The sequence below is a fragment of the Notolepis coatsorum genome (genome assembly GCF_963971535.1).
Source record: "Notolepis coatsorum genome assembly, chromosome: 7".
Taxonomy (NCBI): domain Eukaryota; kingdom Metazoa; phylum Chordata; class Actinopteri; order Aulopiformes; family Paralepididae; genus Notolepis; species Notolepis coatsorum.
Genome location: NC_140171.1, coordinates 30,627,863 through 30,646,083, shown reverse-complemented (window position 1 = coordinate 30,646,083; position 18,221 = coordinate 30,627,863). Strand labels below are relative to the sequence as shown.

The 18,221-nt window shown below is 46.4% G+C and overlaps 1 protein-coding gene across 2 annotated transcripts in view; it reads right to left on the bottom strand.

The window, feature by feature from the left end:
• Positions 1 to 18,221, bottom strand: part of LOC311232112 (phosphatidylcholine:ceramide cholinephosphotransferase 2-like) — a 62,156-nt gene that overhangs the window by 9,093 nt on the left and 34,842 nt on the right. For both annotated transcript variants that reach the window (XM_084318798.1, XM_084318799.1), the window contains exon 4: positions 16,313 to 16,466. In XM_084318798.1, the coding sequence (XP_084174924.1) occupies positions 16,313 to 16,466 (154 nt within the window). The remainder of the gene's footprint in view (positions 1 to 16,312; positions 16,467 to 18,221) is intronic.

The window sequence follows — 18,221 nt, the reverse complement described above, 5'->3', positions numbered from 1 at the left end:
ATCAAAACAAACATTTCCAAACTTATATGCGTTCCCTCAACTTTGCCACTGTAGATCACGTCAAGGTAGGTGAGAAACCATACCTTTGGACAGAGTCTATCTGGATGAAACCAACGTGAGGCAATCAATTTTTTTGCGGCTGTGAGGCCGGCCAAAATGAGTTTTTTCACCTGTATAGAGGTCGGTAATTTAGAGAGATCATTCAGTAATAATACAGAAGGAGATGCAGGTATGGTTAGAGAGAAAATGTCTGAGAGCTGATATGTAACATTTTCCCAAAAAATCACAACAGGAGGGCATTCCCAGTACATATGCATAAATGTACCTGTGGCGCCATTTGGACACAAGGTACATAGAGAGTCAGGTCTGAGACCCATTGAATTCAATCGTCTAGGGGTTAAATAAGTCCTGTGAATAAAATTTAGATGAATCTGTTGGTGATCTGGGTTGTGTGAGGATAACCGAACATTTTCCCAGACTGCATCCCAATCAAAATCTACATCCAACTCCGGAACATCCTTTCTCCAAATCGTATCCAGGGGGAGCTCTTTATACGAGGTCATGAGTAAATGGCGATAAAAGTCAGAGACAAAGCCTCTCGATGTCTCCTTGTCATAAAAGAACTTGTGAAAGCGGTGATGCACTAGTGGAGCATCCCATGGCACGCCATGAGCCTTCAGAGCTGCTCTTATTTGTAAATAAAAGAAAAAGGAGGTTCCGGGGAGATCATATCCGTTGGATATATCCTGGAAAGATCGGAGGCCAGAGTTATCAAAGATATCCCCCAATGTGTGGATGCCTTTCTTTTCCCATCTAGGATACCTAATAGGTTGTTGTCCAATAAGGAGAAGATTGTTATTAAATAGAGGGGAATGCGTGTGCCATTGATGGCGGTTTGTACCCACTTTCTGAGTGTCACGCCAAGTTTGGATCACATGTGTGATTAAAGGGCCAAATCTTAATTTACATTGTTTAATTGATATGTTGGTATACACAATATCCTGAAGTCTATATGGGGACACCAACTTCTCCTCCAATGGTCGCCAAGATACAGCTGCTTGAGCATCAAACCAAGTGATCAAAGGTCTCAGAGAGAAAGCCTGAAAATAATATTTAAAGTCTGGAAATGCTAAGCCCCCATCGAGTTTACTCCTTTGGGCAGTTGATCTCTTCAAGCGCGGGCGTTTATTGTTCCAAACGAATTTATACGAGGCAGAGTGCAATTTCTGCCAGTAACCAACAGGAGGAGGTAACGGGAGCATGGAGCTGATAAAGTTAATTCTGGGTAAAATATTCATTTTAATTATTGACGCACAGGCCTGTAATGAATTTTTTAATTTGGACCATCTGTTAAAGTCATTCGTAATCCTGTCACCCAAGCTGGAGTAATTATACTTTACCGTCTGGCCAATAGTGGGGAATATTTCAATCCCGAGACATTTAAAGTGCTCCACCATAAGCATGTTTGCCGGTAAGATGGTAGCCTTCGCAGGCTCATTAAGTGGAAGAAAAGCAGATTTTGGCCAGTTGATCTTAAAGCCGGACAGGCTGCCGAATTCATCTATCACGCCGAGCAGATGAGGTAGAGAGACGGAGGGATTTTGCATAAACAGGAGTACATCATCTGCGTATAAGCTAATATGATGATGTGTGCCCTGAATTGAAATAGGAGACACAATTTGGGATTGTCTTATGTATTGAGAACGCGAGACAGAGAAGAGTGGCAAACAGAACTTTCCCGTTAAGATCATGGCCGAAGGCTCAGTGTATAGAACTTTGATCATATGAATGAAACCCTCACCCAACCCCATCCTTCTGAGAACTGCCCATAAGTAAGACCACTCCAATCTGTCAAATGCCTTCATTGCGTCCAAGGATATGACCGCTGTAGGGGCTGCAAAATCCTTGCTGGGATTAATCACGTGCAGTAACCGTCTGATGTTGTCAGTAACCAGGCGGCCTCTTATGAAGCCGGTCTGATCAGGGTGAACTAGAGATGTCATGTGCTTTTGAAGTCTGGTGGCTAGAACCTTGGCATATAGCTTAAGATCGGCTCCGAGGAGACTTAGGGGCCTGTAGCTGCCACATTCGGTGGGGTCCTTATCCTTCTTGAGTAAAACAGATATAAGCGCCATATTGACATCTCTAGAAAAATTGCCCTCTTTGATTGAGTGTAAGATCATTGAGAGTAATAAGGGGCCGAGTACATCCCAGAATGCAAGATAGAGTTCCGGTGGAATGCCATCCCATCCGGGAGCCTTGCCCCGTTGCATATCCGCAATCGCCTCTCTAAGTTCAACCAGCGTGATAGGTGCAGCTAACAACCTAGCACTATCTTCTGAGATCTGTGGTAGATTGATTTGATCAAGAAAATCCTCCAGCTTGGTATGATCAAAGACCACCTCTGACTTGTACAGATTGGAATAAAAACAGCGAAATGTATCATTAATCTTTTTTGGGTTGGTGGTTACCTCCCCCTGTTGGTTCTTAATGGAAGGGATATCCGCAAATTGCTCACTGGCACGTATCTTCATAGCTAATAGGTGACTAGGCCTGGAGGCGTGAAAGTAGTAGTGCTGTCTTGTTCTGTGCATCTGAAATTCAGATTGTTGTCTTAAAATGGAGTTAATCTCTTTTTTCACTACCTTAATTTGAAGCTCCAGTCGATTAGAGTAGTTGTGCTGCAAGGAAGAGATCAACATGGCTTGAAGCTTTTCCAGTTCCTCTAGCTTGGAGAGACGTCCCTTGCGGAGATGCAAAGAGAGTAGTGTTACTTCTGATAAATCCCTTAACCGAATTCCATAGGATTCTGGGGTCCTGTACAGAGCCAACATTAAACTGTAGGAATTCAGTGAGCTTCTCTTTAAATTGCAAGTTAAACTCTCCGTTTTTCAGAAGTGTTGAGTTAAAACGCCATCTAGGGGCACGGGATGTTATTTTACTGAGTGAACCTTTGAGGAGGATACCTTTGTGGTCTGAGAGTGCTATGGGCACTAAGTCAACATCAAAGCTATCAAAGAGATGTGGGGAAGAAAAAACATAATCAATTCTGGAAGAGGTCTTATGTCTCGACGAGAAGAAGGAGTAATCCCTCGCAGATGGGTTGAGCGAACGCCACATATCAATTACCCCTGTGTCCTTAGACCAGGCCTGTAGGGCTGTGGTAGCTTGCTTCTGATCAGAGTTTTCCGCGTGATTGGATCTATCGATCAATGGATCCCAAACTGCATTAAAATCAGCTCCTACTATTAAAGAGTAATCAGGTAGTTTCAACATAGCTGAAGTTAGTACAGCATAAAAGTTAGCGTCATACAAATTAGGGGCGTATGCAGAAATCAGCGCAATTTTCCGGTTAGAGCATTCTATTTTAGCAATAGTGATTCGACCATTTGCATCAGACCACACATCTAACAGTTTAATATTCAAATTTTTCTTCGCCACTATGGCTACCCCTCGGGTCTTGGTGCCAAAAGAAGAAGAACTTATGTTATGATAAAATGTATTTGCCAATTTTGCATTATCCGCCAATAAAAGATGAGTTTCACTTAGTAAAGCCAGATCCACTTGCTTCCTTTTTAGCCACGTTAGTACACTTGTGCGTTTATGTGGTATATTGAGACCCCCTGTATTCCATATCAGGATATTCAAATTAGCCATAGTCTAAAAGGGATGCAGTCTGGTTGAATGTAATTAGTTTGGAGTAGAAAACTATAATAGATACATATTCACTTGTTAAGGTTCCATTGAGTACCGAGCGTGAGCATGAAAACAAAAATAAAACAGAGCGAGTCGACTGAAAAGAAAAACAAAAAACACAATCCCCCATTCCCTCCCCCCTCCCCCCCACTACTATAACTTCTCCTATCCGGAGATTAAGCTGCATCCCACCCGGTCGTCTGCAAACTAAAACGCAAACAGCCAGGTAAAAATCAGACTTCCTTCTCAGTGGCTACATGCCACGCTCCCTCCCGAGTTTCGTGGTCTCTGTCCAGCAGAGAGATTTTTACAACTTTTTGAACTAAACCTATAAACTGAAGCTATGGCATCAGACATGGCCACAAGTAAATGTCTCACATTTAGCAGATGGACTTTATATGAACTAATAACTGCAATAAAGTGCATATACGTATTGCACGTGTGCCTGCGTTAATGCTGCACTTACACACCTGAAATGGGCTTTGAGTGAAAATAATAATAAGTGTGTGCGTGCACCTGCTGCCCATGCATATAAAAAAAAAAAAAAAAAAAAAAGGCCTTAGATGAAATAGTAAATGCTTTAAGCGAAATCATATTAAATGCATGCGTATATGTGCTGCACCTATCTGCGCAGTGAGTAGGCTTTTTAGGAGAAATAATAATAAATGCATACATACTGTGTGTTCACACATACACACACACATGCCTGTCCAGGAATGCATGTGTACTCACACACATTCATATAGCCATGTGCATGCAAACAAGCCTACCAGTACCACACTAATTGTCAAAAATTCATGTTCTTGGAGAGCTAATACCACAATGACCACATGTAGCCTAAAAAGTATAATGTCCACAGTAATCAAATAGGCTTTAGATTAAATAATAGGAAGTAGATATACATGTATGTACACACACCCTCAGACACAAATAGGCTTTATATGTGCAGTAATAAGCATGAATGCCCACAAACACATACACCTATACACACATCAAAAAAAAGAAAAAAAAAAACCGACAAGGTTAAATGCCAAAAGGTTTAGATTCTCTCTCCCCTCAGCCTAACTCTACTTGAATGATAGACAATCTGCTGTCTGGTAGAGAGTGGCGAGAGAGAAAATAAAAGAAAAATGAATAATGTGTTAACCTTGTTGTATTCGGCAGATTATAGTATTAATCCCAATATAAATGGGTTGAGGTCTGTGCGGCAAGGTCGTGAGCAACAGTCTGGGTTCATATGACAACGTTTTTAAATTAAATACCTAAGCCATGGATCTTTGCCAAATTAATAGCATGAGTAGGTCGTGTGCGTGGCCCATCCATGATCAAACGTCAGACCTCAGATGGTAGAGCCGTGAAACTAAGAAGATTAGTGTGACAAACTGTTTTTACCATAATTCGTTTTGATAGAATATTGCGTGACTCACTTGATCACACAGTTTGCCTATATACTTTAATTAAGTGTCTCGAAAAAAAAGCGAACACAAGCTGCAATAATAATAATAATAAAAAAAAGAGAACAGTAGTGAAGATGGTCGTGATAATAATAATGACAATAATAATAACACTAAGCAAAACACGTTACATTAAAGTATGTTGCGTGACTCACTTGATAGAGTTTGCATACTTTGATTAAGTGTCTCGAAAAAAGCGAATAACAAGCTGCAATAATAATAATAATAATAATAAATTAAAAAAAAAATTAAAAAAAGACAGTAGTGAAGATGATCATGATAATGATAATAATAATAATAATGACAATAATAACACTAAACAAAACCCGCTATATTAAAGTATGGCAAGAGGCTTGACGAGCGAAACTAAACCAATACAGCTGCACTGTATTAAACAACAAGCTACTGCACAGCATAACCAAATTGACTGCTCTAATTCAACACAGTAGATCATTAATTAAATATATTAATATAAATATTCAGTAGGCTCCTATGCAGTTCTTTAGTGATCGATTATCCTCCAATAATAGTAGGCATAGCATTGGTGAAATAATAAAGAAGTAAATAGAAAAAACAGTTCAAATGTTCAGAGATACATAACCAATTGACTGCTCTAATTCAACACTGTAGATCATTAATTAAATATAAATATGGCTATGGGCAAATGCCTATGGGTGGAAAAAAATTAAGTAAAGAGATAGAAGTTCAAATGTTCATAGAACAGTCACTTATCTTGATCCGTTGGTTGTCATCTTAGTGTTCAACAGTTGCTGGGCCGCTTTTATTCGTTTTCTGATGAAGATTGTTCTGCTTGAGAAACAAATCAGCGTCCTCTTTTGAATGACACATCACCTGCTTCCCTTTGAAGTCGATCTGTAATGATGTGGGCCAGCGCATTCTATAGACAATGCCATTGTCTTGTAGGGCGATTTTGGCCTCGAGAAACATCTCCTTTCTCATCTTTTGAATGGCCGGTGGGATGTCCTGAAAGATTTGGACTTTGGCACCGTCAAATGTGAGGGACCGCTTTTCCCTGGCGGGCGGCCTGCAGGTGGACGTGTGTTCGGGGCCCGGTGCGCTGTTTGTAGCTCGATGCGCCTCGGGAGCGCGTCAGGGCCGAACAGGTTCGAAAAGAACGTCTCGAAAAATGCGATTGGGTCGGGACCTTCTCTCCCCTCGGGAAGGCCGTGGATTTTAAGGTTAAACCTTCTGCTGCGATTTTCCAGGTCGATATTCCTCTCCGTCAGGTATGATATTTCTTTTTCTAATTTGTGGAGTCGGCTGTCAGCTTGTTGGGTGTGGTCCTCCACGTCACTGACCCGCTGTTCCATAGTGTCGACTCTTGTTGTCAAACCTGTCAGTTTTCCATCCATGGCTGTCAATGCAGATTGGATTTGATCCACTTGTTTGGCGATTTTGTTTGAGACATCAGTCCCGTCTTTAATAGCCTTCATTAGGTCACCTAGATTTAATTCCGCTGAGTCTGTCATGACTGTTGGCGGCTTGTGACGTATGCGTCGTCTTGGCTGTATGTCTACAAGCGTGTCGGGAGGGCCTTGGCTCCGTAGTCCTTTACTCATTTAATAAATGACATTTAAATTAAATCCGACAATAAAACGAAATGTCTAAGCAGACAGGGCGGTTTCAGTGTAAAAGTGGCATTCGTCAATTCTTTAGGCAAGCATTAAGTTGCTATAATAAGATTGGCATCGGGAGCACAGGGAGCGTGCGACTACTCTAGCACTGCATCTCCCCTCCTCTTAGTAGTACTTATGTAACTGAGGGGTACAATTCCCTGACTGTATTATATAAGTATGGTATCATTAAACCACTACTGTCTTATGTACATTACTACTGGCCATACAGTACACAGGTATATTAGATGAACACTTCCCACAATGACACGGTTCCACACAAAACTGGGTTTAAGGATATTTATTAGCAGCAATGATAGTATATAACAATACTTTACGTAGGGTTGCGCTTATAAGGCAAAGAATGTGCGTGAGCAAATCAATAACGTAAGTCCATTCTCATATTACGCAGGAGATCATGAATACCACCTGTATCTTAGGAATTATATCTATGGTACTCTAGTAAGGCAGCGGGAGATACTGGTAGGGTCCCTCCGGTTGTAAGCCAGCAAGGGGAGAGGATTTGTCGGTAGTAGAGTCTGGGTCAACGAAGAATAGAGAGACTCCAAGTACAGGAGACGGTGCAATAATCTCTTGATCCGCACAGACGAATAACAGCTGTTCTCCGTGGCATGCAGCTCCGCATGGAAGAAAGCTAGCCAGCCTCAGGCTTCTGAGAGGCGGGCTCGACGTTGCTCCTCACAGGGTAAATCCCACACAATTGTGGGTGTAGGCGATTCTCCGCTCCATCAATTACAGGACCAAAGCAAATATAATCCAGCCGAAAAGGGCTATGCAGTCGTCGGGTAGGTTATCCAGTGTACATGTCCACACGGTCCTCGTCTAGGGCTCCTCGGGTGAAGGCGCCAGGGTAAGCTGCCCAGCCTGGATAAGCACACTAGCTGGTACGAGGAAACGTTGGTGATACTGGTCACTGTAGAACGGTAGCCGCACGATACACTATACATAAATAGACTATTACTGAATTAATAGAATAGGTCGAACTCGACGGTACAGCGTTAAACTCTGATACTTCAGTTATTAATTCGCACGTGGTCTCAATGCTCTATTTGGGGCCAAACAGGCCATACTTCACCGCACGTTGTATCGTGGGTGAGGCTTCAACTTATTGGGTAACTCACTAAGACTAAGTGCTTCTGTATTCACCTGCGCCGTATTTATACGTTAGGTGAACAAACTAGTACCAGCTTTATTCCTGTCTCGTATCCTTGCGCAGAGCCGTTCATGCCCAGGCATGTCTTTGGCGGTGACTTTGAACTAGACCCTGGGGGTATGGCAATGGCGCCTAGGGGACCGCTGTCCAATAGGAGAACGAAATATTATGGTCTGTACTAGGTTAAAGGGATATTCCGTGTATATGTACAAGGAATACACAAGGGATATCAAACGATATACAAATATTATGCAATATATATCAATCAATAAATATATATATTCAGTTTAATCTGATCCTTCGTAACAGCCGCCTCCTAATTAGTCCCACCTAATTAGATAAGCAGAGACAGATTAACCGCACTGTCCACTACTCAATGTCTGTTGTGAGGGTAGGCAGTTCACAAAGTCAGGGGGTCATGGTCGTCATCAAGAGTGTCGGGGAGCCTTGGCAACTCTATCAGCCTCGCCACGGGCCGGGTGTATGTCCGCCCTTGGACGAGCACTTCTGCCGCTCTGACCTTTCCGTCGGCACCAGTGCTCACCTTGCTTACGCGGCCGGCCGGCCACATAGCTCGGGGTAGTGACTGGTCGATAATCATGACGACTGTTCCTTCTGTCAAATTGTCTCTTTCTTTCACCCATTTCTGGCGGGTCTGTAGAGACGGTAGATAGTGGAGTAGGAAACTGTTCCAAAACTTGTCAGCCAATACTTGACTGTACCTCCACATTCTTCGGCCGTTCGCTTCTTCAAGCCTGTACACTGTCTGTGGTAGCGCGGGGTCCAGCCGCCCCATCAAGAGAGTGTTGGGGTTGACTGGGTCGACATCTGCTACATCACTTGAGACGTAACCGAGGGGCTTTGAGTTCAATACTCCCTCGATCTCCGTGAGGACTGTCGTGAGGACTTCTTCCGCCACGGTCTGGGCCCCAAGCACGGCGTACAGGGCTGTCTTTATTGAATGTACTTCTCGTTCCCAAGTTCCACCGAAGTGAGGTGCATTCGGGGGATTAAACTGGAAATCAATCTGATATGGAGCGAGGTGGGTCTTAAGTTCTGGGCCCATAGCTTGGAAGCTCTCTCTCAGCTCTCTTTCTCCGCCTTTGAAGTTTGTCCCGTGATCAGACAATAATATAGACGGTTTTCCTTTCCGCGATGTGAATCTCCGGAAGGCCATAAGGAATGAGTCTGTGCTCATGGTTGGAAGGAGTTCTATGTGTATCGCTCGGGTGGTCATGCATTTGAATACAATACCCCACCGCTTCTCAGTCCCTCTTCCTTTCTTTACATACAGCGGGCCGAAACAGTCCATACCGGTGGAGTGAAAGGGCTTGTCGCCGAGTCGGAGGCGACAGGGGGGTAGGTCAGCCATCCGGGGTATACTGGGCTGTGCTCGCCATTTACGACAGTCTAGACAAGTCCGCTGGAAGCGTCGTACTGCTTCTCTCCCTTGCAGTATCCAATAACGACGTCTGATCTCCGCGAAGACTCTCTCTGCCCCGGCGTGATGCACGTCCTCGTCGTATTTCTTTATGATCAGCTCTGTGACCTTGTGTCGGCTGTTTAAGACTATCGGGTACTTGACGTCATCCGGTAAGTCTGGGGCTCTCCTCAGACGACCACCCACTCTGATGAGATTATGGGCGTCGCTCTCAGGGGCTAGGTGGAGCAATCTGCTGTCTGACGGGACTGGCTTTGATCCCTGTAGACAGTCTAGCTCGTCGGGGAACGAGTCTCTCTGGGCTCGCTGTAGCAGAAGGAGTTCTGCTTCTTCGTAGTTAGCTGCAGTAATGTCAGTAGTGGGCTGAACCTCTGGGTGGTGCCACAGGAATGTCTTTAGCTGCGCACTCTCAAGGGTGAGGCAGTCGTCTATGTTGGGGTCTGTGGGGACGAGTGTGTGTGTCAACCCACAGAACATAGATTTCTTCTTCTCTGCCTCCTCTTCACTCGCCTCCTGTGTGGTGGGTGTAGGCCACTCTTCTTCCGGGAGCTTGAGGAACTCGGGCCCGTCACTATATAGATTGTGACGGGTGAGGTCATCCAGGGACATTCCCCGGGTGTTGACGTCAGCTGGGTTGTGTTTTGTGTGCACATACCTCCAGCTTGCTGCTTCTGTTAAATCTTGGATCTCTGTGATTCTGACTCCCACGAAGACCTTGTATCTGCACGAATCAGACTGGATCCATGTGAGTACGGTCATGGAGTCTGACCACAGGATTGTTCTTTGCACCGGAATGGTGAGTTCACGTTGGATTAACGTGGCGAGTTGCGCTCCTGCTAGGGCTGCGCAGAGCTCTAGACGCGGGATAGATTGTTGCTTGCGGGGGGCTATTCTTGAGCGAGCCAGGATGAAGGCAGTATGTATTTCTCCTCCCTCCTCTCGGGCACGCAAGTAGGCCACCGAACCGTAGGCTACTTCGGAGGCGTCGCTGAAGACGTGCAGGTCCATCTGGCACGTCTCCGGCCTCACTGTGGGTGGGAAGTAGCTGCGGCGTATGTTGACACCTGGGAGTGAGCTGAGTTCTGTCTCCCACTCTCTCCATGTGGAGGCAAGGTGTTCGGGTATGGGGTCGTCCCAGCCCTGGTCCTTGTCCCATAACGCTCTTACAATCATCTTTGCCCTGGTGGTGTAAGGTAGAATACATCCCACCGGGTCATATTGTCTGGCGAGTGTTCTGTATACACTCCGTCTTGTGGTCGGTAGTGCAGTCGACCTTCCCTGCTCCTTGGTCAGGGGTGTGTGTTTATAATGGAGCGAGTCTGTTTTGAAGCGCCAGACTAGTCCTAATGTCATTTCTTGGGCTTCTCCTGGGATGGTCGCCATCCAGGTCTCGCTGCTTGCTGCCTTGTCCTCTGGGGAGAGGCTGCGCAATACTTGAGGGTCGCTGCTGGCCCACTGCCGGAGATCAAAGCCGCCTTTGATCAGGGAGGCGCGGAGCTTGAGTAGGAGGGCCTCGGCTTCTTCTGGCGTCGAGACGCTTTGCAGACAGTTGTCCACGTAGAAACTATTTCCTACACTTTGTCGGACCTCTTCATCAGCTGCTGGGTCCTCTGCGACGTGTTTTTGCAGTGCAAACGTAGCACAGCATGGGCTGCATGTGGTTCCGAAAGGGAGGACTTCCCATTGATAGATGGATGGTTGCTCATCCCCGATCCTCTCTCTCCATAAGAACCGCAGCAGGGGCTTGTCCTCCTCCACTAGTCGCACCTGCAGGAACATCCCTTTGATGTCGCCGCTGATGGCCACCTTGTCTTGGCGGAAATGTAGTAACACGCCTAGTAGAGAGGGGCCGAGTGTTGGGCCGGGCAATAGCTCTTTATTCAGATTTTGTGATCCGATCTGGTAGCTGCAGTTGAACACAATACGATCCTTGCCGTTGTGGTGGACTTTGTGGTGCGGCACGTACCATGATTCGGTCGTCTGATCGGCCTCTTTAATGTCAATTTTCTTTATGTGTCCCGCTGTGATTAGCTTGTCAATCTCAGCGCGGTACACAGTCGCTTGAGCGGGGTCTCTGGCTAGGCGCCGCTCTGTGTTCAATAGATACCGCTCCGTCGCTTCTTTTGGGGCGTGGAAGGTAGGCATACCCTCTCGCCTCAGGAGTGGAGTTGCGTATCTCATCACTCCATTGACTTTGACTCTCTTTGTCCCCCGCTCGAGGAGGGCTATAGCATAAATGTCTTCCTTGGAACGAATGTGTTTCTTTTCGTTCTTAAAGGGCATTGTCTCTAGTGTCCATAGCCTCTCGACATGCTGTAGGAGGGTGGTGTCTTCTTCTGTCACTCTGGAGTGGAGGCAGCTAGTGGCTGCTGTTTGGTTAGGAGACCTAGAGAGGGGGCCTTGTAGTGTCCATCCTAGGCGGGTCTCGACTGCTGCAGGACAGCCTCTGGGCCCAGTGTGGACCCGGTCCATCGGGACGATGAGGTGTGCATGGTCGGATCCTATCAGCAGGGTCGGGGTGGCACCGTCTATGAGCGGTATAGGTAGTTGACGCAGGTGCACATATTTATCCATCAGCTTGGCGATGGGGTAGGTGTACTGCGACAGGCCTATGTCTTGGCTGGTGAAAGCGTTAGTGATCCTATACCGTCTCTCTGGCTGCCCGCTTGCTGCGATAGTGAAGGAGACATTCTCGCCCTTTATCGTCTTCAGGTCTCTTCTTATTGTCCGAATCGTCATCGTTTCTTCGCTCCCCCGCAGCCCCAGCTGGGCCGCAGCGGACGCGAGGAGAAGGGTCTTCTCTGACCCGTCGTCAAGGACGGCGTAGGTGTCCATGACCTTGTCTTCGTAACTCAATGTTACGCGGACCACCTTCAAGAGCACCCGGGCGCCCCCGCTGCTGGCGGGGTCAATGTACATAACACTTGCCTTTGTGCTGCTTGAGGGTGCAGGCTTTCTTCTGTTACTGTCATGTAGGACGTCCAAGTGGGCTCCGTCACACCGACTACACCTCTTCTTTAAGCGGCAATCGGCTGCCATGTGACTGCGCGCACATCGGTAACAGCGTCGGTTGGACTTTATCCATTGACTCACCTCGTCGGCGGTCATCTTCTTGAACGTGTCACAGTGTGACAGCCAGTGTTCCTTTTCGCAGTACGGGCATACAATCTTCCACTTCTCTTTCATCGAGGGGGTACTGTCGTTCTTGTTGCTCGGTACTGATTCGGCTTGGTGCATGACGGTCACCAGCCTGCGGCCATCGTTTGCTCTCCTAGGTCCCTCTCTGGAGCTTGGTGTGCTCCGCACGAACGTATCCAACTGTAGGCTGTTGACTTCTCTCGCCAGGAAGTCGGCTAGGTCTAGGAGGGATGGCTCGGGACCGTTAGGATCACGGTGGTCTCTTTGCCGCCTGAAGCGCTCTTGTCGGGCGGGCGGAAGCTTCTCTAAAATCCTCTCAACATTAGAGTTTGCGTACAGTTCGTGCATACCCTTTTCCTTTTGCGCCCCCAGCATCCCTACCAGGGATTGTACCTTGATAGACAGGTCATCTAGTGAGCGATTGTCTGTGGCTGGGGGTAGACGGTCAATATTCCTTATCTCTTGTATTACGTAGTCCCATATGCGTCCATATCGTTGGTCGAGGGCTGCTAGAGCCGCGGTGTATGGGGTAGTAGAGGTGGAATATGCCAGCGCTATATTGTGCGCTCGGGGCACCTTGAGGTGCTTGAGTAGGATAGCATACTTGTACGGTTCATCAGTTACATCGGACATCATTGTCTCTAAGCACATTCGTAGCTCTGTGTACTGTGCTCTGTTCTCGTGTGTGAAGTCCGGGAACGTCGGTGTGCCAAGGTACGATGCCATGGATGGCTGGCACATCGGTGAGCGTTGGAGGAGAGGCCTCCTAGGTGAGTCTCCTCTTACGTGTCGTGGTGGGCTGGTACCTGTCGGGTACCAAGGCCCGCGTACCCAGGTGCTGTTCCTCGGGGCTGGTCGTGCGTCAAGCTCACCCTTGAATTGAGTCGGGGGTCTGTAGCGCAGAGCCGCGGGGGTAAAGTCTGGGCTGTACTGGACCTCCTGGTCCTGTGGAGTACGGTGATGCTGTTGGGCTTGACTCTCCTCCTCTCCCTCTTCTTCTTCCTCTGGCAGGTCATCTAGATCCTGTAGTCGTCTATTTAGCCTCTCCGCGGTATAGGCCGGTTCTTCCCTGTGGCTGGGTCTCGCTTGGACCGGTCGGGGAAGGGGTTCGGAGAGGGGTATAGGCTCTCTCTGTTGGCCGGGCTCAGGGTCGCTTGATCGGGTAGGGGAGGGTGCCCTTGACCCTTGTCTTGACGAGGCCCTGGAGCCCCGTGCGGAGGGAGGGGGGGTTACCCTGGCAATCAGCTGCTCCATTATCTGCGCTTGTAATCGGTCGCGCTCGGCTTCGCGCTTGGTGAGAGCGAGGTCGCGCTCTGCTTCGCGTTGGGCACCGGCGGCGGCGCGCTGGGCTTCGGCGCGGTCTCTTACCATATTCTCTTCCGTCTGGAGGCGTCTAATCTCTAGGCGTATGCGGTCTTCGTCACTCCGTTGCTGCGCTTGAAGGCGTTCTCGTTCCATGGTAGAATGTTCGCGCTCGCTAAGCGTCTGTGCTTGGAGTCGATCGCGCTCGGTTGAGGCTGCCAGGCTGGCGATAAAGGCCTGCGCCAGCATCTTGTCCGCCTCGCTGGGGGAAGACGCCAGTGGAGGTGATCGGCTTCTGGTAGTACTCGTTGGAGATCTGTTCTCCTGTTGCGTACCGAGGAGATCCATCTCCTGGGTGCGCGTCTCTTCTTGTTGTGGGTCGGGTTCCATCCCTGGAGGGCTTTCTTTATCCTGGAGCTCTCCGGGGACTACCTCGTCGACGTTGGCGGGGGGTAAAGTCATGTCAGGTCCCTCCTGGTCCCCACCGTGAGCTTGGTCAGTTACGTTAGAACCCACTAGGGTCTCTACTGGCGGGGTAGCCTGGTCGGTAGGGTTGGACATAATTTTACTATCTACTTTTTCCGCGTTTAACGTCTGTAGAAAGCTAGGTAGTATACTGGCAACGTAATCCTCTAAGTACTGAGGTGTCTGCCGTCTACGCTGCGGGCGATCTACTTTAGGAGAACCGTTTGTGGAGTGTTCATCATTGGCCATGTCAATATTAATACTACTATATTAATATTACGCTAGTTACCCTCCGGCTCGAAGGACCAATTGTAACTGAGGGGTACAATTCCCTGACTGTATTATATAAGTATGGTATCATTAAACCACTACTGTCTTATGTACATTACTACTGGCCATACAGTACACAGGTATATTAGATGAACACTTCCCACAATGACACGGTTCCACACAAAACTGGGTTTAAGGATATTTATTAGCAGCAATGATAGTATATAACAATACTTTACGTAGGGTTGCGCTTATAAGGCAAAGAATGTGCGTGAGCAAATCAATAACGTAAGTCCATTCTCATATTACGCAGGAGATCATGAATACCACCTGTATCTTAGGAATTATATCTATGGTACTCTAGTAAGGCAGCGGGAGATACTGGTAGGGTCCCTCCGGTTGTAAGCCAGCAAGGGGATAGGATTTGTCGGTAGTAGAGTCTGGGTCAACGAAGAATAGAGAGACTCCAAGTACAGGAGACGGTGCAATAATCTCTTGATCCGCAGACGAATAACAGCTGTTCTCCGTGGCATGCAGCTCCGCATGGAAGAAAGCTAGCCAGCCTCAGGCTTCTGAGAGGCGGGCTCGACGTTGCTCCTCACAGGGTAAATCCCACACAATTGTGGGTGTAGGCGATTCTCCGCTCCATCAATTACAGGACCAAAGCAAATATAATCCAGCCGAAAAGGGCTATGCAGTCGTCGGGTAGGTTATCCAGTGTACATGTCCACACGGTCCTTGTCTAGGGCTCCTCGGGTGAAGGCGCCAGGGTAAGCTGCCCAGCCTGGATAAGCACACTAGCTGGTACGAGGAAACGTTGGTGATGCTGGTCACTGTAGAACGGTAGCCGCACGATACACTATACATAAATAGACTATTACTGAATTAATAGAATAGGTCGAACTCGACGGTACAGCGTTAAACTCTGATACTTCAGTTACTAATACGCACGCGGTCTCAATGCTCTATTTGGGGCCAAACAGGCCATACTTCACCGCACGTTGTATCGTGGGTGAGGCTTCAACTTATTGGGTAACTCACTTAGACTAAGTGCTTCTGTATTCACCTGCGCCGTATTTATACGTTAGGTGAACAAACTAGTACCAGCTTTATTCCTGTCTCGTATCCTTGCGCAGAGCCGTTCATGCCCAGGCATGTCTTTGGCGGTGACTTTGAACTAGACCCTGGGGGTATGGCAATGGCGCCTAGGGGACGGCTGTCCAATAGGAGAACGAAATATTATGGTCTGTACTAGGTTAAAGGGATATTCCGTGTATATGTACAAGGAATACACAAGGGATATCAAACGATATACAAATATTATGCAATATATATCAATCAATAAATATATATATTCGGTTTAATCTGATCCTTCGTAACAACTTATATTATTATATTTTTCTCAGTCTCTCTCAAATGGCGGTAAGAAGTGCAATCTAACATTATGACTGTTTGCCATAAGTTTATTAGTCAAATCAAATCAAATTGTAAAATCCAATTTGTTTAACCCTTTCACTGCCAACTACCAAAGGGTTAACCCTTTCACTGCGACAATACAGAAGGTTAACCTTTTCACTGCCACACACGACAAAGGGTTAAAATAATTGTTGAACATAAAAGAAAATAAACTTGAAATCAGTAAGGCTGACTTATAGTCGAAACCATCAGCTATAGTTGAATACCTCTCATTTCGAATCGCCAAGATGTTTGAATATCCGTGCCCATCCCTGTTACTCACACTCCTTGATGAACAGGTATGTCAGCGTGAGCATGACGGTGTGTCCACTGTACAGGAAGTCGCCGCACATGAGATGAGAGCCTGTGATGGATAGACCTCCGCCGGAGATCAGCTGGAGAACACGCTGGATCTTAGCCTGGGAGTCTCCATGTAGCTGAAAGATAGGAGGACCAGTGGAGAGAAGATATTTACATTTAGTCATTTAGCCAACGCGTTTATCCAAAGCAACTTACAAATTGTGAACAACAAGTCAGCAGAAAGGGTCTCTGGCAAGTGGCAACTAACTAAGGGTCAGTGGCATTGTTCGTCAAATAGTGTCGAGCTGTCGAGTGCTTAGTATTATATTATAGACATATATTAGCATGATAGTAGTATAGTAGTAAGGTACAAAATAGTAGAAAAACAGTAAGAAGGTTAGTTTACATTTACATAGATAGACAGAGATGTTGAGAGAGCAGCGGAGTCAAATGGGGAAAAAACACACAAAAAAGCATTCATTATGAGTGTCATGTCTGTGAGCTGCCACTAGAGGTATAGTGGCTAAACGTGAGTGACTGAATGAATGTACTGTATGAATGTGTGGGTGACAGGGTGAGTTAGTGACGTTAACAGTCCATGAGGTGCTTCACATCTAAAATTACCCTATTATGAAAAAAAAATAAAAAAATACTGTAGTCAATGGCGAGAGACCATTTGTTTTTAAATCCAGTTTGAGTTGTGCCATGAATTACAGATATGACGTTTGTCAGTTTAAAGGATAATGTTGTAAGCAGTGGCGGCTGGTCAATAGACACAGCAGACGGAGTCACGGGGAGTGTCATTTAGCAAAATGGAGAGAAGAACATTGAGCAAGAGAAGCTCAGAGTCAAAGAGTTTGGACCTGATCCGAGTCAAAGAGCTTGAGGCTGATCAGAGTCAAAGAGCTTGAGGCTGATCAGAGTCAAAGAGCTTGAGGCTGATCAGAGTCAAAGAGCTTGAGGCTGATCAGAGTCAAAGAGCTTGAGGCTGATCAGAGTCAAAGAGCTTGAAGGCTGATCAGAGTCAAAGAGCTTGAGGCTGATCAGAGTCAAAGAGCTTGAGGCTGATCAGAGTCAAAGAGCTTGAGGCTGATCAGCCGGACATGGTAATTCAACAGCAGTCAGAAGACAGAGGAAGACAAGACACTCAAACAGGTTCCACTGATTCAAAGCATGTTTTAGAAAAAGCAAAAAAGCATGAAAAAACTAGGATCCACATAGAAAATACAATGGAACTATCCACGTTTGGGAACGTAAAACAGTGCTGCTCAGCTTGATGAAAGCTAGAGCAGTGGTTCCCAAAGTCGGGGTCACGGGAGGGCCGCAAGCTGATTTCCAAAAAATAAAATAATTTTTTTTTTCAGGCCACTGAACTTAGAAGCAGGCCAGGACAGTGTTTCTAGTTGTATTCTAAAATTATATTCTATTGTATTCTAAAATGTGACTATATGGTTTTATATTAACTTAATAAATAAACAAAAACGAAAAATCTACTTATTTCAACGAACATTTCAAACTAAATAACAGATTATGCACATAAAACGCTGAAAACAACCGAAGCAACAATAGTATTTTAATGAGGCTATTATTATTATCATTATTATTTTGCAACAAGTTAGCCCTCTCATAAATAGCACATATAAATGAATAACTAACTTGAACTAACTTAATAGGATTGAAGTGATATTTGGCTAAAAAAATCGGTCGCCTGACAAAAAAAAAAAAAGCCTGACGATGTGCATTGGGCCGCGGCTCTCTGACGCCTTATTTTCTGGGTCCCGGCCGCGTGAATATTTTAGGCAACCAACTTGTGTTTAGCGTTTCTCTGATTGGCCACTACGCCCATGTGACCGCGGCAGCGCGAGAGAGCTGCAGCGCGGAAATAGGCTGTC